This window comes from Brachyhypopomus gauderio, unplaced genomic scaffold, assembly GCF_052324685.1.
Source record: "Brachyhypopomus gauderio isolate BG-103 unplaced genomic scaffold, BGAUD_0.2 sc52, whole genome shotgun sequence".
In the NCBI taxonomy this organism is placed as follows: domain Eukaryota; kingdom Metazoa; phylum Chordata; class Actinopteri; order Gymnotiformes; family Hypopomidae; genus Brachyhypopomus; species Brachyhypopomus gauderio.
In genome coordinates this window covers 2,705,271-2,729,638 of record NW_027506877.1, presented here as the reverse complement: position 1 = coordinate 2,729,638, position 24,368 = coordinate 2,705,271, and the positions used below count along the sequence as shown (strand labels likewise).

The 24,368-nt window shown below is 47.7% G+C and overlaps 2 protein-coding genes across 3 annotated transcripts; one reads left to right on the top strand and one right to left on the bottom strand.

The window, feature by feature from the left end:
- The first annotated feature begins 3,310 nt into the window (after positions 1 to 3,310).
- cct7 (chaperonin containing TCP1, subunit 7 (eta)) lies at positions 3,311 to 8,530 on the top strand. The gene is made up of 11 exons (XM_076987526.1): positions 3,311 to 3,444; positions 3,989 to 4,142; positions 4,238 to 4,344; positions 5,040 to 5,218; positions 5,330 to 5,501; positions 5,948 to 6,112; positions 6,436 to 6,624; positions 6,830 to 6,927; positions 7,121 to 7,253; positions 7,360 to 7,566; positions 7,858 to 8,530. The coding sequence occupies exons 1-11, from the start codon at positions 3,439 to 3,441 to the stop codon at positions 8,089 to 8,091; spliced, it is 1,644 nt and encodes a 547-aa protein (XP_076843641.1). The 5' UTR covers positions 3,311 to 3,438; the 3' UTR covers positions 8,092 to 8,530.
- On the bottom strand, positions 8,171 to 22,441 carry LOC143488661 (heat shock 70 kDa protein 12B-like). 2 transcript variants are annotated; one of them, XM_076987525.1, is made up of 13 exons: positions 21,645 to 22,441; positions 19,673 to 19,744; positions 18,157 to 18,270; positions 17,405 to 17,529; positions 17,059 to 17,245; positions 16,740 to 16,844; positions 16,134 to 16,250; positions 14,949 to 15,126; positions 12,939 to 13,025; positions 10,955 to 11,059; positions 10,415 to 10,673; positions 9,974 to 10,077; positions 8,171 to 9,888 (listed from the first exon to the last, which is right to left on the bottom strand). In XM_076987525.1, the coding sequence occupies exons 3-13, from the start codon at positions 18,265 to 18,267 to the stop codon at positions 9,227 to 9,229; spliced, it is 2,040 nt and encodes a 679-aa protein (XP_076843640.1). In that variant the 5' UTR covers positions 18,268 to 18,270; positions 19,673 to 19,744; positions 21,645 to 22,441; the 3' UTR covers positions 8,171 to 9,226. The 2 variants fall into 2 exon arrangements, with proteins under 2 accessions (XP_076843640.1, XP_076843639.1); XM_076987524.1 differs by having other exon boundaries at positions 18,176 to 18,270; positions 21,645 to 22,433.
- Between the last annotated feature and the right edge of the window lie 1,927 nt (positions 22,442 to 24,368).

Genomic DNA, 24,368 nt, shown 5'->3' with positions numbered 1-24,368 from the left:
TATTCAAGATGTTATATTAGGAAGCAGTCTGTGATTATCTTCGTAGTTCTGCTTCAGTTTAACATTTATTGGGCACTACAAAGTGCATAAAATACATTATCATTTGTTTGTATACTGCCCCCTATCGATCATGTAGGAATAACACGTTATTTAACGTTACCTTTGACGTCATAGGTAACGCTGACCACCGTGAACCGTGAAATCAACTGACCATCACACTTCACTCTTTAGGGGACTTGAGTAACAGAGATGGCAGTTAATGTTAGCTAATGGCTTTATGTGAACGTGATCAATATGTAAGACATTCACAGATTCTACAGCTGTAAATACATTTTTAAAACATGAACTGTGGCGTCCTCCAGAGAATTACCCTCTATTTAAACCCCTAACAGCCTTTCACCTCTTCAGGTTCTGATGCGACCCAAGTTCTAGTCTGCTCCATACCGGGTGGTTACAGTTGACGCTGAGACACTCTTTCATATATTGTGGATGTGTATGTTCACTAAATACTTTGGTAAGATTTGGTACTGAAGAACTGATACCATAAACAGGAGTAAAGATCCATTCAGCTCAAGAATACTGAAAAAATGGACTGATTAATTAAGTGTGATCCCCAGTTGTGGGAATCAATGACTTAGCCAGCACCATTACAGTCACATTAACCTCCCAGGTCCAGGGGTCTTTTTTCTGCTTAATGAAGGCAGCCTGAGAGATGATTGCGTCCCACTTTTGGACACTGGGGAGTCGTCTAAGATCAATGGACTGTATTACTATTACTGCAACATAGACGCCCTTCCAAAACACATACACAATTTATTTTATCTCTCATTATTTAGACTTTTAATCAGCCTGTAAACCGTCTCATTAGCCTGCTACTGTACCTCATTAGCTTGGTACTGTACCGTTTTAGGCAGTCAAGAGGAAGCATGTGCAAGAATAGGCAAACAGGCCAATATCAGACCGGGGCAAACAGGAACAACAAAGACAAACAAGAGGCGAATGTCATAAAGCGCCTAGCAAAAACAGGGGCAGCCAGACACAACAAGGGCAAATTGGCAAAAGAAACAACAACAACAAAAACAAAACAGTTCAAGGTCAAAAAAGACAAAAGTCCTGAAAGGATTCAAGGACGGGTGAAATGGTGTCCGTGCACTGTGCACAGGAGTGTTTGTGATCTGGGTTTAGAAAGAGTCAAGTTGATGTCCCACAGGTGCTGTGTGTGTGTGTGTGTGTGTGTGTGTGTGTGTGTGTGTGTGTGTGTGTGTGTGTGTGTGTGTGTGTGTGTGTGTGTGTGTGTGTTGTGAGGGTGTGTCCGGTGGTTTGTAGCCCGGCGAGGCTGATGGGTGGAGAGAATCGAAGAATGTAGCAGGCAGCTTGACAGGTACTCAATATACTATGAAGTGTCAGCTATATCTAATCTACACTCATCTACATAATCCATGCCATAAAAACACAAAACACATCACACATTACTGTCTGCACTACGTCTGCAGGTACATGGGTCAATAATCCTGTGTTAAACTTTCAGAGTTTCTCCCTCGTCTTCTTACTACCCATCTGCCCACAGCAATCTTATTTTAAAACAAAAACAGTCCAGAAACATGTATGTGTTCCTGATGCCAGATCCCCATGTTGGCCTTGCAGGACAACTGCACTTCCTGCTGGATGGCTAAAGCTGCCATTAAATATAAACTGTATCCATAATGGAGGGAAGACCACTAGTCAGCAGGCCAGTGGGCTCTTCTGTTCATCTCTGCTGGGCGGGTTGTGATTCATACCGTACACGCCATCACACATGGGACATATGTGAGGGTAGAAAACACCATTAGCGCATTAAAGGCCATCCTGAGGGAGGATGAGAGGAAGAACTTAATGACATAGTGTGTGTGTGTGTGTGTGTGTGTGTGTGTGTGTGTGTGTGAGAGAGAGAGAGAGAGAGAGAGAATTACCCTGTAATCATACAGTTATAACAACATGGTTGATGTTATAAGAACAAGAACTATCTGGGAGCAACCAGTTCATGTTTAACAGTTAATGCATTCGTGTGAGGCTTTACAAATAGCTAGCTCAATCAAAAAGCACATAAATATGTTTTAGGTTTCTTTTTCCAATTATCTGTAGGCTACAGTTCTTGATGTAAGATGGACTTTGTAAATTGATGTAACGATTGATGTGTATGGTAAAAATAGATCTGTAAAATGATGTAGATTTATGTAATCACGACAGCGCATATCTAATTCCACCAAAACAGCACACTTGGCACACTAGGACGAACATCTGCTCAACACCAAGTTCAGCAGCTTCACATGAACCAGCCCAGGTCACGTTTCATCGCTACAGTAAGCCTGGATCCAACAGTAGGTGGAGACGTCTGTCACTGTATCCAGAAATATCCGCGTTAAAGGCTACCCTCCAGAAGGGCGAGGCAGGCGGCGCACGCCTAGAAACGGCTGATAATTGCACGTGTCTAAAAGCAGTGAAGCTCGCGCGCTCTGAACTCAACCACAGACCGTGGACGCATCAGGGAGGGAGACGAGTCGCCCCTGCAGGCCCAGTTACACGAACTAACCGCAGTAACTACGGCCTTCACTTATGTCCAGGGACATGGCTAACATTCACTTGAACTTTACTCGAGAAACATGCGGCGTGCACTGAAGAGGAACATATGGTTTCCCTGTACTTTAAACGTCTACAGACAGAGCAAGAGGAAGAAGTAGTATACTTGCAAGTCTGATATAAAGAATACCACTGTAAGAGGGCACAATTTCTTCACAAAATATGATTTTTTTTTGTACATTTGTATATACTGCCAATTACTTGTTCATCAACGTACAGCTAGTAGTAGGCTGTTAGCCCACATAATCTCTGAAGTACAGCCACAGGTTGAGTGATAGAAAGAAAGACGAGAAGGGAAAATAAGAGTCAAACAGACTAAAATAACAGAAGAAAGTTTATGGTTTTCTAGTGTACGCTATACGCAAATAAATAAAGCAAAGATACCTCTCAAAGTCACTAAATGAGTTATTAGGACATATGCGTGAATGAAGAGTGAATTGAATAAATGTAAACTGCACGATGCTGAATGGAAGATCATGTCCGTTTTTACGAACTGCTCCGAAGAAGCTATAGGTTGTTTTACTGATAACCTGGTCTATTACAACCATAGTACTGGATACATACCTAACCTTATTGACAAAAAAGAGCACAAACACAGATTACTAGTCACTCACAGACACAGAATGGTGCTCATATTTTTTCACTTTCACATTTTTATAAGTAAATAAACCTTGGTTATTGTGTGTTCACACAGCGCCCTCTAGTGTACGCTGAGGGAAGACGCAGTTAACCGCAGTAGCGCTCGCGGCCCCACGTTCTAGAGAGTTCCGAGTGCATTGTGGGAAGGTCGCGCGACGCCGGTCTTCCTCGAGCCTCGCAAAGATGATGGTGAGTGCGCCGTCACGTCTGTCCATCCGCCTCCATCCACCATCTGAACGCCCCACAAACTGTTCTCGCATATCTATTTACAGAAAATGTCTTCTGTTGTCTCGCCATATAGCGACATTTTCCCCATTCAGACGTAAATGTACGCATGTAGGCTGTATTATTAAGATGCTACTTGCTAGCTGGCTAGCTAGCTGTTCCTCTATTGGGACGTGAATGTGTTTTGCAGTCTGGTTATTTTTCATATAATTGTCTATATATCAACACCGCTACGTTAAATGTGTGTTTAGTTTGGTGCCCGCGGCTTGATTGAGCGCCACACCTCTTGGTTATGTGTAGTGGAGTAGCGGGGTAACTACAGGGGTCTTTGTTATGTAGTTATATCTTTAAAACATACACGTCTCTCCTCTTGAACTATAAGAGGGCAGATATTACCCACCCACATGTGGCTGTGGTTCCACAAAAAAGAGTTTTCTAACATTTAGAGATGATCTTAAATGTCTAAATGGTGAATACTATTGCTTATTGAAGTATGTGTCCCCATCAGCCCACACCAGTGATCCTGCTGAAGGAGGGGACGGACACCTCGCAGGGCGTCCCCCAGCTCATCTCCAACATCAACGCCTGTCAGGTCATCGCCGAAGCGGTGCGGACCACCCTGGGCCCCCGCGGCATGGACAAGCTGATCGTGGACAACAGAGGCGAGCGCAGCGTGACGTTTTGGAGATGTCTTAGAGCAGACTCGGGTGGTGGGAACGGACGCGCTTATGTTGTGTGTGCGTGTTCTGGTTTGTAGGCAAAGCCACCATCTCTAATGATGGCGCCACCATCCTGAAGCTGCTCGATGTGGTTCACCCCGCAGCCAAAACGCTGGTGGACATCGCCAGGTCCCAGGATGCGGAGGTGACGTCTCCTCCCCTGTTCAGTTTGTCCTCTTGTTTGTTTGTTTGGTTTTTATGGGAGGAAGGGGGATCTCGCATATCATTTCTGACATAAGGTACCACAATAGTTCAAGGATTCAAAGCTTTATTGTCATATATTCAATGTCCACTAAACATATTTTGTATTATTATGTAGGTAGATACTTTATTGATCCCAAAGGAAATTTAGCAGCCAGTAGCAGTTACACAATTACAAATCACAGTAATGGACACACACAAACAATTTAACAATAACTTATGACATTCACAAACAATACAAATACAAATTTATTTACTAATAACTTCACATTGTACCCTTTTTGTGTTAAATATTTTTATATTGTTTTATTGCATATGTCCAGTTACAAGGATACGCAGCATAACAGCTGTGAACCACCATTATAACATAAGCCTATATTAAAAGTTTAGTTATTGGGATTTGTTCATTGATGCATAATCATTCAAGAGAGGCACTAGGCATCTAAGGATATATTTCTGCACATGAGTCCTGCTATAGCCTTTACTAATAAGTCAGTTATTTTTGCTTTGTGAGTTAGTCATGGCGAGTGGGGATTCGTTCAGTAGTTCCTTGTGTCCTGAGCGTGTACTTCAGACTGATGTCTGTGTGGAGCTGCGGTGTGAGTGAGAGATGGTTGACGTGTTGGTCCCCGTGTCCAGGTTGGTGATGGTACCACTTCTGTAACGCTGCTCGCGGCCGAGTTCCTGAAGCAGCTGAAGCCGTACGTGGAGGAGGGGCTCCACCCCCAGACCATCATCCGAGCCTTCCGCACCGCCACCCAGCTCGCCGTCAAGAAGATCAAGGAGATCGCGGTCACCATCAAAAAGGATGACAAACAGTGAGGGGGGGGGGGGTGTTTTCTGAGGTTCTTCTCAAGCTCAGTGTGTTCAGAGTGGGTGTAAGAACGCTATATCCATCATGTACCTTTCCCTCCTTCCCCGGGGGTCAGGGAGCACCGGCAGTTGCTCGAGAAGTGTGCTGCTACCGCGCTGAACTCCAAGCTGATCGCGGGCCAGAAGGACTTCTTCTCCAAGATGGTGGTGGACGCCGTGATGATGCTGGACGAGCTGCTGCCTCTCAAGATGATCGGAACGAAGAAGGTGCAGGGTGGAGCTCTGGAGGTGAGGGCGTTACGTGAGCGTGGCCGTTATGTGGGCGTGCACCTGTGAAGATGCGTGGATGTGTGTTTCGCTGGTGATGGTGGGAGCAGTGGTGATGGCTGAAAATGTTCAGCATGTTTGTTGTGAGAAGCGTTGATTAATGATCGTGTACATCGCATGGTTTTAAGAAGTTGTCAGACATCACACGTCTTTATACCTTTCCACGTTGTTGATCGTTTCCGCAAATGGAAAATGTCTGTGTGTATTGATGTTTCTTTGAGGGCAGAGAGTAAAACTGCAAATTGGTTTTCTCCCAATTTACTGTTATGAAAAGAAAATGAGTTACAATGTCATTTGGTTTTGTAGTTTTTTAGATTATTATTATTATGCGGGATAACCATTATTCTGATCAAACCTTCAGTGGTGGTGTAGTGAGGGCTTTGCCTCTGTCCTGTTCTTCTCTGCAGGACTCTCAGCTGGTGGCTGGCGTGGCCTTTAAGAAGACCTTCTCCTACGCCGGCTTTGAGATGCAGCCCAAGCGCTACGAGAAGCCAAAGATCGCCCTGCTCAACATCGAGCTGGAGCTGAAGGCAGAGAAGGACAACGCTGAAGTCCGCGTGAACACCGTGGAGGTCAGTCTCCCTCCTCCAGGAGACCCGGCTGCTACGCTCCGGCTTTTCTGCATCAATATGTTTTGGTTCATTTTTTTCTTTTCCTCGTAGTACATTTAGTCCTTTATTTGGAAAATATGCCAAATTCACACCAGTGTGAGTGCAATCAGCTAAATGTGCTCCTCTATAAACTCAGTACTGCTCTTATGAACAGGCAAGAACCCGTGTTACGATCCATCTGGAATATGCCTTTCTCATAGTGGCAGTTACATGAACGTTCACTCCGGTCTCCCGGGACTGCCTGTGTCCGCCTCCCTGAGCCTCGTGTGTGATCTGTCCTCCAGGACTACCAGGCCATTGTGGACGCAGAGTGGAATATTCTGTACGATAAGTTGGACAAGATCTACAAGTCTGGGGCCAAGGTGGTGTTGTCCAAACTGCCCATTGGAGATGTAGCCACGCAGTATTTTGCTGACAGAGATTTGTTCTGTGCCGGCCGAGTCCAGGAGGAGGATCTGAAGAGAACCATGATGGTATGGAAGTGTCTTCTGGTGCCGTCCCAGTTCCAGATGGCTTTTAGACCAAACCTGAACTGTTGTGTTCATGGGCCTTCTTATGGTGGCCATGTTCTTTTGTACTATGTATATGTTGATTAGGGAACATTTTACTGACTGTGTCTGTAGTTGTAGGGGTATTGCTGTAGGCGTGAATGTTGAGTGTGTGCAATGTCTCCTCCAGGCCTGTGGGGGCTCCATCCAGACCAGCGTTGGTTCCCTCACTGATGATGTTCTGGGTCAGTGTGAGCTCTTTGAGGAAGTGCAAGTTGGAGGAGAGAGGTACAGACAATTGTCAGAATCTCCCTGTGGAGAACTGCTAACTACATGCTGGTCATACAGTTAAATTATGTCTTTGAGACTTCTTTGTGCCCACTTAAAACACTACACCAGAGTAAAGTTTGCTTAAGTGAACATAATGCTTAGGCAGCAGTAGATTTGTGTACTACATCTGCACGTATTATCACCTTTCCAGGTACAACGTCTTCAATGGCTGCCCGAAGGCCAAGACCTGCACCATCATCTTGAGGGGCGGAGCCGAGCAGTTCATGGAGGAGACGGAGCGATCGCTGCACGACGCCATCATGATCGTCCGCAGGGCCATCAAGGTGGGCTGATCTCCGGAGGCGGAACCCGTGGACTGGCCGTGTGCACGTATAAAATAAAAACCTTGTGATGTTATTTTTTTCGGTCATTTTGGATGTGGCTTTGCAGAACGACTCCATCGTGGCTGGAGGTGGCGCTATAGAGATGGAGTTGTCCAAGTATCTGCGGGACTATTCCAGAACCATCCCTGGCAAGCAGCAGTTGCTGATCGGGGCTTACGCGAAGGCGCTGGAGATCATTCCCAGGCAGCTGTGTGACAACGCTGGCTTTGACGCCACCAATATTCTCAACAAGCTACGGGCCAGACACGCCCAGGTAAACACACAGGTGCAGGTGCACCCACCTTGGTAGCTACCAACATAATGGCCATGACACACACACGCCAATGAGCATGAACTAGACAAGCTATGGTATGTAGTGATGAGACTTTTAAAATTGGTTGTCACCTATTTTTTCTTCATGTAGTTCAGCCTTCATCCACTGCTCTCCAGTCAGTATCTATAAATCTGTCCCAAACACTCAGCTTAAGTTTACTTTAATGACATGCAGCTGATTTGTAGTGTTTCACACCAGCACTTAGGACGAGCTGTCTTGTCTGTGTGTCAGGGTGGCATGTGGTATGGTGTGGACGTTAACAACGAGGACATCGCCGACAACTTCCAGGCCTGCGTGTGGGAACCCGCCGTCGTGCGCATCAACGCCCTGACGGCTGCCTCGGAGGCCGCCTGCCTCATCCTGTCTGTGGACGAGACCATCAAGAACCCGCGCTCCAGCGTCGACGCCTCGCCAGCGCCCGGCGGCAGGGGCAGGGGTCGCGGCAGGCCGCCACACGCCCACTAGAACCCCCACGTACCCACCCCAGCCCGGGTCTTCAGACGTATAGCGTCTGGACTAAAGGATGCCGTCAGTTTTAGTCCCGTTTTACGCACTCACCTGTTCCATTAGTCTGCGTCCTCTTCTGACACAACACCATTTGCTACAAACTGCGGAACCTAAGTCCATATCGCTAAGTCTTTTTGCGTTGGTCATGATTTTGCATATGGGGTTTGATAGTAAAGCAGGATCTGAAGTGCTTGGATGGGTGCAGTAAGGTGTAATACTCTGAGATGGCTAACACACATGCGCTAACAGACGGGTGGGCTTGTGTGTTGTGGTTTGTGAAACTGTAGAAGCACTGATGTTTGACTCCAGTATGTTCCCATGACGGTCTAGTGGTCTAGTAGCGGAACTATTTATTGGACCATTAAAAACCCTTTCACATTAAATCTTTTCCCCACTTCATCTGCTTCCTTCGTTTGTTCCTTTCACTGTTGCTGGAGTAAACGGCAGTGAAGCAGTCCACTCAAATCAGCTTGGGTTCCTGTAGACCGGTAGAGCGAAGTGCCAGAGTACCCAGGCCATGACGGCATGCTGCACCATGTGTGTGCAGTGATATCGGTGAAATGGTTTTACAGACGAAGAATACCAGGATGGGAACGATTTAATCATTTGTTTATAATTAAAATTAGGCATATATTCAAAAACAAATGCATAGCATAATTTTGTTTACTACTTCAAAAGTGTTAAGTGAAATCCAGTAACAAATTGCCTCTTGAGGCTGCTTACAAATCTAATATACTTGATATAAATAGGGAAGTGTGTGTATTAGTGGTGTCCGTCCATTTCCTTATGAACCGACAACATTCCAGCTTATTTCTTGATTTTTTCCTCTCGTAGCACTTTAAAATGGCCAGTTCGTTCTATAGCCACTAGGTGGTGACCTTGGCACCCGATTGGATTGGGGGGGAAAAGGTAGTTTTGGTCATGAGACCATGTTGCATGGTAATAATTCTCAGCAATAGTAACTTTTACAAAAATAAAATTTGAGTGCCTTCCTATAATAAAACAGTTTTAATAATCCGCCTTTTCCCTGACGAGCCCTTTGGGTGGCTCCCTACTGCTCTTGGTTCCTCTGCACAAGGTGCGAGAGGTTCGCTTAGTTTGACAGGAAGTCGATCGAAGCTCGCACCTGTCGCCCGGTGGCCACGTCAACAGCCGTCACCTTGATCTCGGTGTCTCCAAACTGCATGGTGGCCCTTATCTCCCTGCGCTCGAGCGTGTTGCCGTTAGCGCAGCTGCTCGGTGCGGGAACGCTCGCCTCGGGCAGGTCCAGGGTCACGGCACCACATTTCCTGACCCCAGGATCGGTGATGTACACTACGTCGTCGGTGGTACTGCAGTAGATGTTGATGATGATCTTCCTTTGGCCCAGCCTGGCTGGGGTGTAGCTCCGCCTTACCACCTCCCCCAAAGCCACCGATTGGTCGACGGAGACAAAGCGATCCAGTATGTCGGTGCACCACTCGCGGCCGTCTTTGAGGAGCAGCTTGTCGCGGGGGTGCCGGCCCTCGACGAAGCGGTTTAGAACCCCGACGCCGTACGTTAACGGGCAGCGGCGAACGCGCACCACCGTAGGGTCCAACCCAAACAGCACCGCCCCCTTCAGGATGGTCAGACCCACGTCCTGGGGGATGATGACGCGGCAGTGCTGGCCAAGTGTGTTCTGGACCGCTCGCTGGAGCATCGGTGACTCTGCGAAGCCGCCCACCAGGAACAGGAAGCGCACACCTTTAACTTCCTCTTTCTGCATGAGGTTCTCTGTTAGAAAAGACAAAGGATTTATGTTTTTATTCTTAAATGGATAAAGGATCACTTGCGTCCATGCGGTTCCTCTGTGTCTCACCAATGTGTCTGATGACGTTGTTGATGGTTGGCTGGAACAACTCGTTCATGGCCTCTGCTGTGAGTCTCAGCATCCCTTGAGAAGACCATTTCACTATATTCACACTGAGAGAATTAATATTATTAATGATATAATATTTTACAGCATTCACATCGTGTGATAGGTGAACACTGAGCAATAGTTATAATTTAACATCTTAAAAATACTCAGCAAATCTAAAAGTGGTTTAATTCTCCTTAATATTTGTGGACTATGGATGGTGCTGTGAAACAAGACTGTTTAGTCCTCAGAGAGACCCACATTACATCAAGAAGCTTTTCTCCTGTCTTCCTAACTCATTTGTACTGCCACTAACTACACCTGTGGTGATGCTGGGGTCCCGCCCTCGGCCCCGCCTCCAGCCCCGCCCCTGGCCCTGCCCTCGGCCCCGCCCTGCCGTACTTGCTCCTGCGCAGTGCTGTCTCCACACTCTGCCCACAGTGCCTCTTGTAGAAGTCGATGAAGGAGAAGGGCAGGGAGACGTTGAGGGCCGCCACCCTGCCCGGGGCCGCGGTCCTCTTGCGAGCTTCGAAGGCGATGTTCAGGTCCACCCAGGCGGCCGGCCGCTTGGCTTTAAACGTTTCGATGAAGTCGGCCCCGAATATTCTGCACAGCATGGCTTCAAACGCCAGGTCTACACCTACTGCACCGTACGGCCCCCCTGACACACAGGTAAGAGTGCTACTCGGTTACGCTTCGGGGAAATCAATATTACTCTGTACCATGCATTGCAAAGATTTATAATGTATAATTAACTGTATAACATTGACCTGATAAGTTCTTCAGATATAAATCCATATAATGTGTTTTCTTCCTCTTTTCTACTTTGAGTAAATACTCAAAAGGTTTTTGGTTTCCCTAGAGAGCAAAGGCTGAGATTCTGGAGATGTTGGCCTTTATGTGTAAGGTGTTTTGTTTGGTTGTGGTCCCTGGTCCACCCACCTGAGGCTTTGTACAGCTCCTTTAGCGTTCCCTGCGGCTGCTCGATCTGATGGACAGTCAGGTCCACTGTTCCTCCCCCACAGTCCGCTACGATGTACTTATCACCTAGAGGAACACGCACGTATGTCTGAAGCTGGTAGCCACGGGGCTCCAAGGATTCTCTACTTAAAATACTCGCTGGTTTACGGGCAGCTTAAATGAGTTTAAAAATGCGTGGTGGTGGCAGCATAGAGAAAGGGGGTGTAAAAGGGTGGGGTGGGGTGGGGGGGGGGGGGGGGGGGGCAATGAGCTGTCAGAAGGTGGATGGAGGGATGAAAGGGCATTCAACACCTTTCATTTATTAAAGGGAGGGAAGAGTGATGAGAGGGGGATTGTAGAAGAGGGAGGGAAAGCGATGTCCTATGTTTATGCAAAAACTCTTTTGGTGTGTGTTTAAATGGACAGATGGACTTTGCTTCATAATGTATCTCTTCAGTAGTGATGGTATCCTCACGTCCCATTTGGGTGTGTGGGTGTGTGTGTTTGGGGGTGGGTGTGTGAGTGTGTGTGTTTGGGGGTGCGTGTGTGAGTGGGTGTGTTTCAGGCTTGGTACTGCATCAGTAATGGCATGCGAAAAAGGTCTGAAGGTTCCATGTCTACTGTAGCTCCTCTCCGTAAGAGACAAAATGTGTATGTGGGCTTTCTTTAAGATGCTGGACCACAATCAATATTTCCATCCCTCTGTCTCTCCCTCAGGAAACATCTGGTTCTGCAGAAGTGATTATTTTGACCCCGGACCTTCTCAGTCAGCCTGGCAAAGCGCAGTGTGACTTAAAACACACACACACAAAGCAATACACATACACAGTGCAGCAGTCTTTGCCAATAATAACACATTTTGTGTAGTTTACTCAAATGCGCAGTCACAGTTGCAATTGCCAATCGTAAGTATATATAATTGCTGCAATTGTAGTTTGAGCGCTGTACTTTACGTCAACCCATTTCAAATGATGCAAATGTTATGATGAAGTGTAGATTGTGTGGAACGCAAGGGTCTGTATGTCCATATCATGTGAACATGCTGTTCTTGCAGACCTGTTTAATATATGGTCCTCCCTTTTTAGGGAATAAAGAGTAATTGGGCGGTTGGCTGCTCTGTTCTGTCGGGCCCAGCTGTAGGTCATTGCATCGATAAATCACGAACTAAAGAAGCTAACAGCTGAAGACTTGCAGAGTAACATTTGCACGTGGAGTCTGTTGTCCCTCAACATGAAGACCAAAGAACCACCAACGCTAGCAACATGGACCAAAACAGGCTGGAAAACCAGTTTACCGCAAAGCAGGCTGGGAATCCAGATTACTGCAAAGCAGGCTGGGAAACCAGATCATGGCAACGGCATGAAAATCAATCTATTTTACAAGTTATTAAAGAGAATGTAGGTGGGGTGATGCACGGTACTAATGGCCTAAGACCTGACATGTGTTTACACTTCAGGTAGTGAGAGAAAGAGGGTAGAAACATCGACTAATGGAAGGGGGTGACACCACTGCTGGATATGCTTCCGCTCTCCGGAACTGAAAAGTTGTGTATAGAGAGAGAGAACGCGAGAGGTAGGGAGGGAAGAGGAGAGGAGAGGAGAGGAGAGGAGAGGGGGAGGTGAAATTAGTTGGTATTCTGAATGTTGCCATTGGCTCTGGTTGACTGCTTTGATGTTATGTTGAAATGGGAGTGCTTTGGCAGCCTGACTTGTGTTAGTTGTGTGGCTGTTATACGTGTTCAGGTCTGGTTACGGTTCTAGTCAGTGATTGGTCGTGTAAATAAACCAACACATTCCCACTCTGTCCATGACTTTCTCCAGCCCTAAAGACGTCCAGCCGCCTGTGGACGTGTCCCCAATCAGCCCGCTAGGGGCCGCACCCCTGCGCTGACACGTTCTTTCATTCATGCACCGGGTTACGCAGCTTGTCTCCATGGATACGACTTGCGTTTGTTTGCGTTTCTCACCTGTCTGCATCTCGGACCACAGTTCCCCGGTTCCGCTCTCTACAAGGAACGTTCGGCTGTGTCTGGCCCTGCGAAGCTGTTCACGCGCTGCAACACACACACACACACTCTGTTATTTAATCTGAGAACTACTAATCACTTGCACATGGCCTCCATTAGCGACCACCTTCTCAGAGCACCGTGCAAGGGTTTTGTCAGAGGCATGGGGAGGGATTCTGGATCAATAACGGATCCTCATTTTAAATGCTCGTGAGCTGCCGGTCCCTCTCCTGTATGTCGCCGACTTCAGCCTGGCCGAACGGGCACACACAGTAAAGTCTGCAATCGGCGCGCGAGTCAGACCAGTGGTTTTAGTGGTTTTACAGTAGACGGTTTCAGGTTGACCTATTCGGCAAAGCGTGGTCTCCGTTTCAGTCTTACGGTCTGGTCTTTGCCACAAGTTCCCTTATTCCAGTGGGAGAGTTTTTATTGTGGCTGTAAAACAAAGCATTTCCTCAGCGAGCGTTGGTTATATTGACTGTGCTCCTCACTTCATTTCAGCTAAGGTGAAACTACTGCACCTGGGTTATTCCTCGAAAAACCTTGTTTGCCATCCGTCTTTTTCTTGGACTCATAAACCTTTTTTTTTTCTAATCAACGATGCTGTTTTTCATTATGGTTACAGTCTCCGTTTAGAAAGTGCTGTAATTAGCAATCAAAGCTGGCTTTGAAGGCTTTTATGCCATTATAATAGTGACATGATCATCTGCCAACCTGGGTTAAGCAAGCAAACGAAGACAATCAAGTGGTCCCAGAATTCCCCCCTGTATCTGCCAAGTGTTCAGAACAGAGAAACTTACACTGCTACTCGCTGCCTTGTCCCAGGCATGGAAACCATTTACAGTACGAAACAGCTTTTAGGAAGAAAGGGAAAAGGGGGGAAAATTACATTTGGAATGCAATCATTTCCAAACACTAACTGACGTCACTGAAAACCCCAGTCAAGAAAGATGGCAGATGTGGTAGTCTCACTTCTGTAAGGACAGACAGAGGAGAAGTCTGAGTGTGTCTGTGATAACACAGCGGTATCGCTATGTGCGTGTGCTCAGTTGATCCAAGTTTAACTGGAACTTGTACGGCATTTGGCTTTCTGTCTGTCACAGGGCGGCGTGGGTCTTCTCTGTAGTGATGGGACCACAGGACCGCGTTCAGATTTGACAGGGAGCAATTTGGAAGAGAGGGGGGGGAGTCAGAAGGGTGGCAGCTGGCTGGGAATGGCGTCTGCGTCGAAGGAGACGGCTCTCAAGTCCACATCACTTCTGACAGGGGCAGGAGGGCGCGACGGAGAATAAACACAAGAACGTTTGACCGAACGGGCCGAGTGAGACTGAGATCACGCACCTTGTTTCAGTTACACTGCGTGTAGGAGCGTTTTGGTGTGTGAGCTGGAGGTCTGTGCACACTTTGCACAGTTAGCACAAATGAGAAATCGAGGATGAATGATGGCCTCCGTGGTATAGGAGCGGTTGCGTAAACAACACTCAGGGGGGTTACACTGTCTTATGATAGACACTGATGAGGATTTATTCTGATGCGCCCCCAGGGACAGCAGATCTGTAAAGAAAATGACAGCATGACACCCCCCCCCCCCCTCCAAACTCCCCCCGGTTTTGTTCCTTCTTTAACATGAACCACATGGTGTCTTACTATACCCCTTTAATAGAATCCCCACAACTCTTTATCTGAGTTCACATCTGCACCCCCTCACACGCACATGCCAAAGGAGAACAACAGATTCTCTCCAAAACCGCAACCCCGCAGAGGGCATGAAAACCTCCAGCTTTCTTTTCCACAAGACCCTGAAGATGCTTCGCATCTAACGGTAATGTAGGAAAGCGATATACTCTGTTGCGTCTGGAGGCTTGCCTAGAGTAATCCCCATACAACCGTGTTTATCGTCATGAGAAAATAAAATGCTGACTGGGGAGGAGGGGAAAGGGTTTTTTGGGAATCAACAGAGTGCTTCATTACCTTGCCTAAAGCTGGAGTCAAAGGGGCGGGACCCATCCTGATCTAGGCCATTGGCCATTTGTCGTTGGCTGAGATCAATGACCTGGTGTAGGCGGAGCTTCCTGCAGTAAATGGAGGCAGCTTCGGGTTCGAGAGCGATGAGAAGCTGTTCGTGAGAGTCTGGAGACACCAGACCTGCCTATGGAGAGATTGAGACAGAACGAGAAGAGAGAAGTGGGAGATCTGTTCTTCCAACCGTTAAACCTCTGCTTTGTCTAGATCGTTTGAAAGAGACCGTTTGTATTAGCACACGTCCCAAGCGAAGGGACCACAGTAATATCCACTGGAGTCTTAGACACACAGAACTGCTTCACTAAGACACACATGAGCCAAGGTAACAGGATACGAGGTTTCTAGGGCAAGCTGAAACAACCAGCACACTGCCAGAGAGAGGGAGAGCCAAGCTGCCTTGTTTTCTCATTGCCTCTTCCCTCCATCCCTCTCTTCCCATCACTCATTCACTCTCTCTCTTTCTCCCCCTCGTCCTTGTTGGCTTGGCGGGAGCAGGCGGGGCTTCCTGTGTTTGTACGCCAGTCTCACTCATTGTTCAAACCCGGGGACACTGGCGTGAGGAAACCACGCCCATCTCAGACCCACTCCACCGTCCAGACCCAAGGAGAGAGGGGAGCTGTGAGCTTATCATCCAGCGTTAATGAACCCATATGGTCGTTTGGTTCTGTTGATTCAGTACTGCTGAATATATCGGGGTGATGTTGACGGCAATAAGGGCAATGGTGTCTTGATTTAGGTCGTAATTCTTTTGAGTGAGAAAGCTCATTGACTTGAAACAGACCACCCCACATGATGGATGTTGTGTCACTGCGGCGTTATACACACACACACACACACACATCCTCACACACACACACCCTCTCCACGTTCCCATTGATGAGCAGGAGTGATTAGACGGAGGCATTCCTTTCCACACACGCACGTTTCCTCAAACCCCAACTGCACCCTGTGTCTTGGCTGGATAACGCCGTATTCGTGGGTGCCATGTGTGTGTCATAGAGGGAGATCACACAAGTGTGTGTGTGTGTGTGTGTGTGTGTGGGACACAGGGAGGCAGGTGTGTGTGCAACGCTTAAGTATGGAGCTGATGAAAACCTTATGGTCTATGTGTTCTGGGTGGATAGTTTGTATTACCAGGTAAGCAGCCTCTCGCATAAACTGTTTGGCTGGCTGCCTCCACACAGCCGGAACCGTGATGACCCATCGCACCTCATCCCACTCCAGCACTGACGACGACTGGTCTTTCACCTCCTAGACACACACACACACACACACACACACGTGCACACTTACTTTAAACGTTTGACCTTTAGGTCTCCTTCAACTGCACAGAATGATGATGCAGGCACATCTAAATCCACATTCACTCCATCCCACTGACACACATTATCAACCACACAAACGCACCCACGCATATTCACCAGCCCTCATGATCCCTATCTGAGCCTTAATCAGATATGTACCGCCATGTGGTCAGAGCTTTGGCTGAAACCTTCATGCTGGTATTTACCCACACGCCCCGAGGGAAAAAAGGTTTGCAGGTCAATGTTGACCCAAAAACATGCAATGGGTTCACAGAGTCTGATACAATGTATAGTTTTATTTCTAAAAAAAGGAAAATTGTCCTTAAACTTCTTGTTTCTGTTAATGATTTTATGATTTTAATTCAATTAGTCTTCATTCATGAGCACGACAACATTCAAGAGACAGAGAGAGAGAGAGAGAGAGAGACGTGTTTACCTTCAAAGCATGTTCCCGGAAAAACCTTAAAGCATGTGCAAACACCTGGATGGCCCGAACTCTCTGCCCACTCACTGACTCCAACTCTGTCACCATGGTAAGGTCCTGCATTAAAGCAAGATGACGTTCTGCAAAAATGCTTCCAGCCACTTTCAGAGCTCAACTTCTCACATTTTCCAACTGATTATTCCTGTCATCTAATCTCCACAATCCAAAGTCCAGGCACATTTCTCTCTATATTGTGAATCACTGTATTGTGAATGTACACACTGGTCCCGGTAATACGAGACATTGTCGGCTAGTTCATGGCAGCTCTTACACTGGTGCTGTGGATCTTCATCTTGAACTTGTCGAAGTAGAGCCAATGCCTGGCCTCCTCTGGATCCAGGTCATGGTAGCTGTCTCTCGCCGCAAAGCCAAAACTGTGGAAACGCAGATCTGGGGTCAGCAGCAAGCATGTCGGGCTCTTCTGATTGGCCACACCTGGATCCCCGCCTTCCCATCGCCTGTGGAGATAGGAAGATGGAGCTGTCAATAAATAGGACAACTGTCTGGATGAGGTCTGCTTAGTGTGGTTGAATCAGAGCGATCCCGTCCAGTGATGTGTGCTTGTGTGGGCCAGATTCTGAGTGTCCTTGTGTCATTAAGTAGTTACAGCTAGTTACCTCATCATATGAATGGCCTCAGGGTCGTCTGTGAAGCTGAAGGCATAACCACTGGAGGTGGTGCCAAAATCGATGGCCACTACCACAGAGAACGGCCGGGCGGGGTGTGGTCTCAACTCAGTCCTCTGCAGGGAGAGAGATAGAGCGAGAGACAGATGGAGAAAAAGTGAAATGAAGGAAGGGATGAGAAGTTATAAAATGTCAGAGTGGAACATTTTATGGGGATTGTGGGTGTGTGAGAGAGAGAGAGAAAGAGAGACAGAGAGGAAGGCAGGATGGAACAGATTCTTGAAAGTTTCACTGCAAGCTTTTCTGTATGAGGTGTGGAAATGGGATCGGCATCTCTGCCTGGTACTGATATTAGCCGCCTCCTCTTCTCTCTTCTTGCAATCCATCTGTTTTTTTGCTTTTCTGCGTTTATATGTCACTCCAGCTCTTCAGAAAAAGATGAACATTCCAATTCCCAGATTTCAGATTTTGTGTCATGTTTGCTATGTGGAGGTAATCTCAGGTTTCGAGTCTGTTTGAGACTCTACCACAGATTACAGTGTGCAAAAAGAATGCAGGATGAACCCAAGATAGTTGTGGGCTAAAAAAAAACCCAGAGTGGGCACTAAGTAAAGAAACATAATTGCAGTCATGTGCAAACACCACTTCCTGCTTGACTAGTCCTGCTCTCTAAAGCACCCAGGGGTGGCCTGTGTTCCAGGTCTCAGCTCAGCAGAGCTTCTGCACCTGTACTGGAGACGTACCGGAGACGGGGAGACGTACCGGAGACGGGGAGGGAGTGAGGGGCGCGATGCTGCAGTCGTTTCTGGATGGAGACGGAGAGCTGGAGGGAGATGCTGACGTAGAGCCATCATCACCTGACGGAGAGAACACACGCTCAAACACTCAGAGTTCACACGCTCAGAGTTCACAATGAGGTCATGACCTTTGGTCAAAGGTCGCCGTGTTTCAGAATGTTGCAGAGCACCCAGGTTTGACATTTGGTCAGAAAATGCCTTTGAAGCACTGCAGAACAAGTCCTCTCTTTCTTTAAAGAAGGAAATATGTTCTAATAAGGGCGCCTCACAGATAAGATATGGAGCATATATTTACTGCTGGCTTTTCACACCTCCATATTAGGCGTCCGTATGAGCACTTCCTCGTCCCCACCACAGTCTAGAGCGGTCTGACAGCTCCGATTAGCATTCCGCCCAGGTGCATTATGGGAAACCTGTCAACCCTTTCACACTAAGGAGGCTCATATCAGTCCCAAGCACAGGAGGAATCCCAACACAGCATTCCGAGAATTCCGGAATTCCAGCATTCCTGAAAGGCTGCAGCCGGGAATGCCGGACTCCCCCATTGGCCATGTGGATTATTACTGTTGTCATAGAGACCAACCTTTGCATGGAGGTTCAGGAACTTTGTGGACCAACACATGTAAACACAATTATACACATACGATGGAAAGGTCGCTCATGGGACCTGAATGAATGGAATGTTATCAGACTCAAACACACACACACACACACACACACATAGATTTTTCCAGACAAGCGGAGAGGAGATAAGGGTGGGACCACACCCGCGTGTACCACAGACACAGAACAGGAAGGAATGACCAGAACATGCCGTGAGCACTGTAGCACAACATATTTCCCACCGTTAATGAGAAGTCCAGACATGTGGGTTTGAGATGGGACATCAGGATCTCACGTCTGTGTGCCACTTCTGTTCTACGTGTTGTCAGGGTGATTGTTGTAGCTGTGGTGACATACGTGTGTCACCTCTGTACTGCTGTACATGCGTCAGTGTTGCAGGTGTATGTTTTTTGGGGGGGGTTTTTTGCAGTCTTTCTGTATCAGTGTCTTCCTGGACCTCTAGTTAGAAACATCTACAGTTTGTGGACAGCTCCTTTATAGTTGGAGTTCCAATGATCACAAACATGTGACATAACATTTCAGTCCTGAAACCCAAAATATTGAATATGGAGCTAGATCAGAGATCAGAGTTTCCTGCTGTTAATTGCTCTGAATGCCTGGCTTGGTAGCCATTTTCCAACCTTATGTAAACTTTGATTCTTCTAACACCACCTTCAAGTTTTTACTATAATCCCGCAAGCCTGTTAGGGCGAACATTGAATACTGGGATGTAGATGGGCCACTCTGCTTTGAATGAGGCTCTTTGGAACCTGGTGTGAATGTGAAGGGTTTATAAGGGATTATGGGGTTTATCACGCATGGCGTAAAGACGTGACATAGTGACGTGGAAGAATGATACCTGGGACCTGGAGGCTGGTGGGGTCAGGGTGCAGGAACGCTGCCATAATACAGGAGAGAGGGCGTCTCCAGCCTGAGAAACCAGAGACAGCAAAAAAGTCAAGGAACTGTAATTGTAGCTATCATGCAAACTTGTTTTACACTAAGAGACCAGACTTGGAGCAGCATGTAAAACAAATGTGTACTAATCAGTTTTGTTAATCTCTAATAAACAGTATATATAAAAACTAAGCTGTGTTCAGCTGGTTCTACTCACACACACCCTACCCCCACCCACACCCCTCCACGTGTGCCCCACATGCCCCCACCCGACACACACACACACACACACACACACCCCTCCTTGAGCTCCCAAGGCCCCCCAACACACGCATACCCCCAGCACACACACACTCCTAATGCGCCCCACGTTCCCCCCGACACACACTCACACACATACACCCCACACCCACCCCTCTGTGTGCTCTCCAAGTCCACACTAACACACATACACACTCCCAACCCTCCTGGTATCCCCATGTCCACTTCAAAACACACACACACACACACTACCCCCTGCTTTTTAACCCACATTTTTCTCCTGTGATTTTACTTCACTTATGGGGACTTGTGGTGGGGATGTAATGGATAAGAATAATGGAATAAGAACAACGCAGCTTTCCTTGGAGTAGAGGGCGAGGGGGAAAACAGAGAATCCTAACGGTGCTTGTGCAGTAAGTGGATCTGACTCTCCAGCTGCTCTGATCTCAATTCCTTGTTCTACATCATCTGAATAGAGAATTAAATTCCACATCTGCTTCCCTGCTATTCCAGAGACGTCATCAACAGACAGTAGATAGTATGTGTGTGTTTGTATGTGTGAACGCATGGTTATGTTTGTACATTTTCTATACAGAACCATGCGTGTATAAGCATATCAGAACAGAGGAGAACCAGAGCTGACCCACCCTGGAAGGTCCAGCAGGTATGTAACTTTTTTTTCATGATCTGCACAAAGTTCAAACACTTTTATTTATTTTTGGTTTTGTATTATATTACCCCACGTCCTGAGAAATTGTGTGTGTGTGTGTGTGTGTGTGTGTACATTACTGGTTTATTGGAGACACACAATCACAGTCACTTTTCTACACCAATACAATTAGCCACCTGTACACACAAGCACACACACACACACACACACACTGTAGGACATCTACTGCCTATTATTCTGAACTTTGTCCTAAAAGGTCATGCAATGAAATACAGTATCACCACACCCTGTCCACGTTCCCTGTCCACGTTCCCTGTCCACGTTCCCTGTCCACGTTCCCTGCCCACGTTCCCTGTCCACGTTCCCTGTCCACGTTCCCTGTCCACGTTCCCTGCCCAGAGACAAATCTACAAACCAAAAAACTAATGCCACCCTGAGTTTCCCCTCATCACATATTCCCCACTGCTTCAATACAGAACTTACCAATTTTTTTTCCACCAATTCACACAGAAACAGCATGGAGCGCACAGCATCGGTGCAGAGTGAGGAAAGTTTTTACTCATGTGCTCCAAGATCAACATCTAAATGTGGGTGCTAAATACAGCACAGCGTAGGGGTGGCAGGGCTCCACCTTTAGTGTTTCTCCAACCGTCAAACATTCATCACTACAGCAAACTCAAAACAAAGAGACACAATCAAGCTTAGGAACCCCAATCTCAGTGAGCATCTGGACATCGGGGGAGTGTCCACTGCGTTAACCTCAGTTATCCTCACCTTAAGCCACACCTAATAACACCTAAACACTTGAAATCTTCACAGCCTTAAGACACTAATATACTAAATGCAGTGGCAGTGGGCACAAATCGTCCAGCTGCACATGATCTTAATTAACTCACCCAGAGCAGCTACACATCTTGTTATCCCAACGAGCGGCTGAATGATTACAGCTTCAGCCCAATTCATTGCTATCAGCCCATTGTGACTGTAGAGCATATTGACTCACCCTTGTACTGGATCAGTGATCTGCTCCTTGTACTGGATCAGTGATCTGCTCCTTGGACTGGATCAGTGATCTGCTCCTTGTACTGGATCAGTGATCTGCTCCTTGTACTGGATCAGTGATCTGCTCCTTGTACTGGATCAGTGATCTGCTCCTTGCTTGACCAGCTCTCTCAGTTTAAACCTTTGTAGAAGTGCAGGGAACGGAGGTACTGAGAACCCACCAAGATGCTTCTTGGACCCTGTGGCGCTTGGCAGTGATGAAATTCGCAGCTGGAGATTTCAGCAGAGCTGACAAAAGAGAGTGCACTCAAGAGTGCTCCGAGACGGAACGACTCCAAAAGAGAGTGCACTCAAGAGTGCTCCGAGACGGAACGACTCCAAAAGAGAGTGCACTCAAGAGTGCTCCGAGACGGAACGACTCCAAAAGAGAGTGCACTCAAGAGTGCTCCGAGACGGAACGACTCCAAAAGAGAGTGCACTCAAGAGTGCTCCGAGACGGAACGACTCCAAAAGCTTCCCAAACTGCAGTGCAGCCCAAGGAGAAATCCCTCTCACTCTCTCCTTTCACAGTCCCTCCTGTGTGTGTATCCAGGCACTCAATCCCTCAACTGCACAGGAATGTCAGGGAGGAAAGGGTGATAGAGGGAGACACACACACACACACACACACACACACACACACACACACACACACACACACACATGCGTACACATATATGAGTTGGCTCTGGAGTTTGTTGCAGTGCAAGAGAGAGGAGGGGAAACTGACTTCACAGGGGAACATATTCAATGACCGTGTGTGTGTGTGTGTGTGTGTGTGTGTGTGTGTGTGTGTGTGTGTGTGTGTGTGTGTGTGTGTGTGTCCATGTGCGTGCATGCAGGAGGGAGGAGAGTGTTTGGAGTGGCAGCCCAGACTGATTAAGTCATCTTCCCCCCTCCTCCTCCCCTCCTCCTCTTCCTCCCTCCACACCCCCTGCATCTGCCCCCCTCCCCTCCTCCCCTCCTCCTCTTCCTCCCTCCACACCCCCTGCATCTGCCCCCCTCCCCCCCTCCTCCTCCTCCTCCTCTTCCTCCCTCCCTACATCTGCTCCCTGTTCTTCCTCCTGCTTCCAGCTCCCTCGTTTTCCTCTGCTTGTCCCCTCAGCTCCACATTCTCTTTCATCTGGTGCCCCGTTCACTCCCACAGCCTTTCTCCCCCAAACACTCCTGCTCACTCTCTCTGTCTCACCCAAGGACGCTCTCACCCATAGACTCTCTTTCTCAATCCAGACGGTGTCGGCCGTACGCAGGAGGTACTTCTCAACATGCTCGGAGCACACACACATACATACACACATACACGCCCGTGCAACAGCCTGTATGGATTGCACAGTTTGGTCAGATTTCCAAATCAATTTATTTTGGCTGGGTCTGGAAACCATTACCAATGGCACTGTGAGAGGCCCTGGTGAGGGGCCTGGTGAGGGGGCCCCTACACCCCGGGCTCTTCTACCCCGATTCTCTTACTCTCACTTTATCAACCACCACCAGATCTGCCTCTTCATTCCTTTCTTTGAAAGAGCATTTTGTTGGGTGCCTGTAAGGAGCCCATAATTTAAATTCGTCTTCTGTCTGCAGTCTATTGCTGCATCAACAACAAATGCCGTATTCAGAGGTACTCACGAGGAAAATAAAACCCTATAGTTTTCCGTTTCGTTGAATCATCGCGCTTCCATGCTGTTGTAGTCATTTGCATTTGTAAACAGACTTGCTGTCTACTCCATTGGCTCACGCTACGAGTCAGCAAGTCAGGTGACAGGAAATGCTCGATAGAGACTCTTTACTAAACTTGTGCTGTACCACAAACCAGGAAGCATTTTGGCGCTGACCCTAAACACACCCAAACCCCTTCCTGTATTGTTCACCACCCTTCCCCTTTCGGACGGTCAACACCCATGACAGAAGTGCAGTTGTCTGGAACATGTTCTCCATAATGTTTGGTTGAGTGAGCGGCAGGATTTCTGTATTAGTTATTTGGTGTTATCTGTGTGCTCACGCATTTAATAGTCTCCCTGCAAACTGCTATTAACACTGCTGTTGACTGCTCGTCTCTCACGCCGACAGTGTTATCGATGTCATCATCATTCACCGTGTGCACTTGCTGAAGTGAAAACACGTCACTCCAGCCTGTCAGTGTCACACGTGTGCGATGCGTGTGAACGCAAAGGAACTCAGCTAAGACTAAAGGTCAGCTCCTACTCTAAGGTTTTCCTTCCTGAGTGAGCACTGCATGTTCGTGATTGTACATACGTGTGTGTGTGTGTGTGTGTGTGTGTGTATGTGCTCTATGCAGTGTGTGTGCATTGTTTGTGTCTTGGCTCCCACCCCTGCCTTTCCTGTTACAAATCCCCACTCAGGAAAGATGTATGACCACCTTTCAACATGTGCACCCTCCCCCACCTGACACGCATGCAGTCACACACAGGTACACACACCCACACACACACACACACACACACACACACACACACACACACACCCACCCACCCACCCACACACCCACCCACCCACCCACACACACACACACATACACACACATACACACACACACACATACACACACACACACACACACACACACACACACATGCTCCATCCTCTGAACACTGCATCATCTGTCCCCCTATTGGCCATCTGTATATTGTGAAGAAGTCCAGCCGTGCAGGATTGGTGCTGGACGCTGGAC

Bases quoted from the DNA above. Each gene is read 5' to 3' on its own strand.
- LOC143488661 (XM_076987524.1), bottom strand. From the start codon at position 19,718: ATGGCAGCGTTCCTGCACCCTGACCCCACCAGCCTCCAGGTCCCAG. The intron at 13,026-14,948 runs GTAATGAAGCAC...TGTGTGTTGCAG, and splicing joins TGACTCCAGCTTTAGGCAAG to CGCGTGAACAGCTTCGCAGG. The intron at 10,674-10,954 runs GTGGGTGGACCA...CCTGTGTGTCAG, and splicing joins GGAGCTGTACAAAGCCTCAG to GGGGGCCGTACGGTGCAGTA.
- cct7 (XM_076987526.1), top strand. The intron at 4,345-5,039 runs GTGACGTCTCCT...CCCCGTGTCCAG, and splicing joins CCAGGTCCCAGGATGCGGAG to GTTGGTGATGGTACCACTTC. The intron at 5,502-5,947 runs GTGAGGGCGTTA...TCTTCTCTGCAG, and splicing joins TGCAGGGTGGAGCTCTGGAG to GACTCTCAGCTGGTGGCTGG.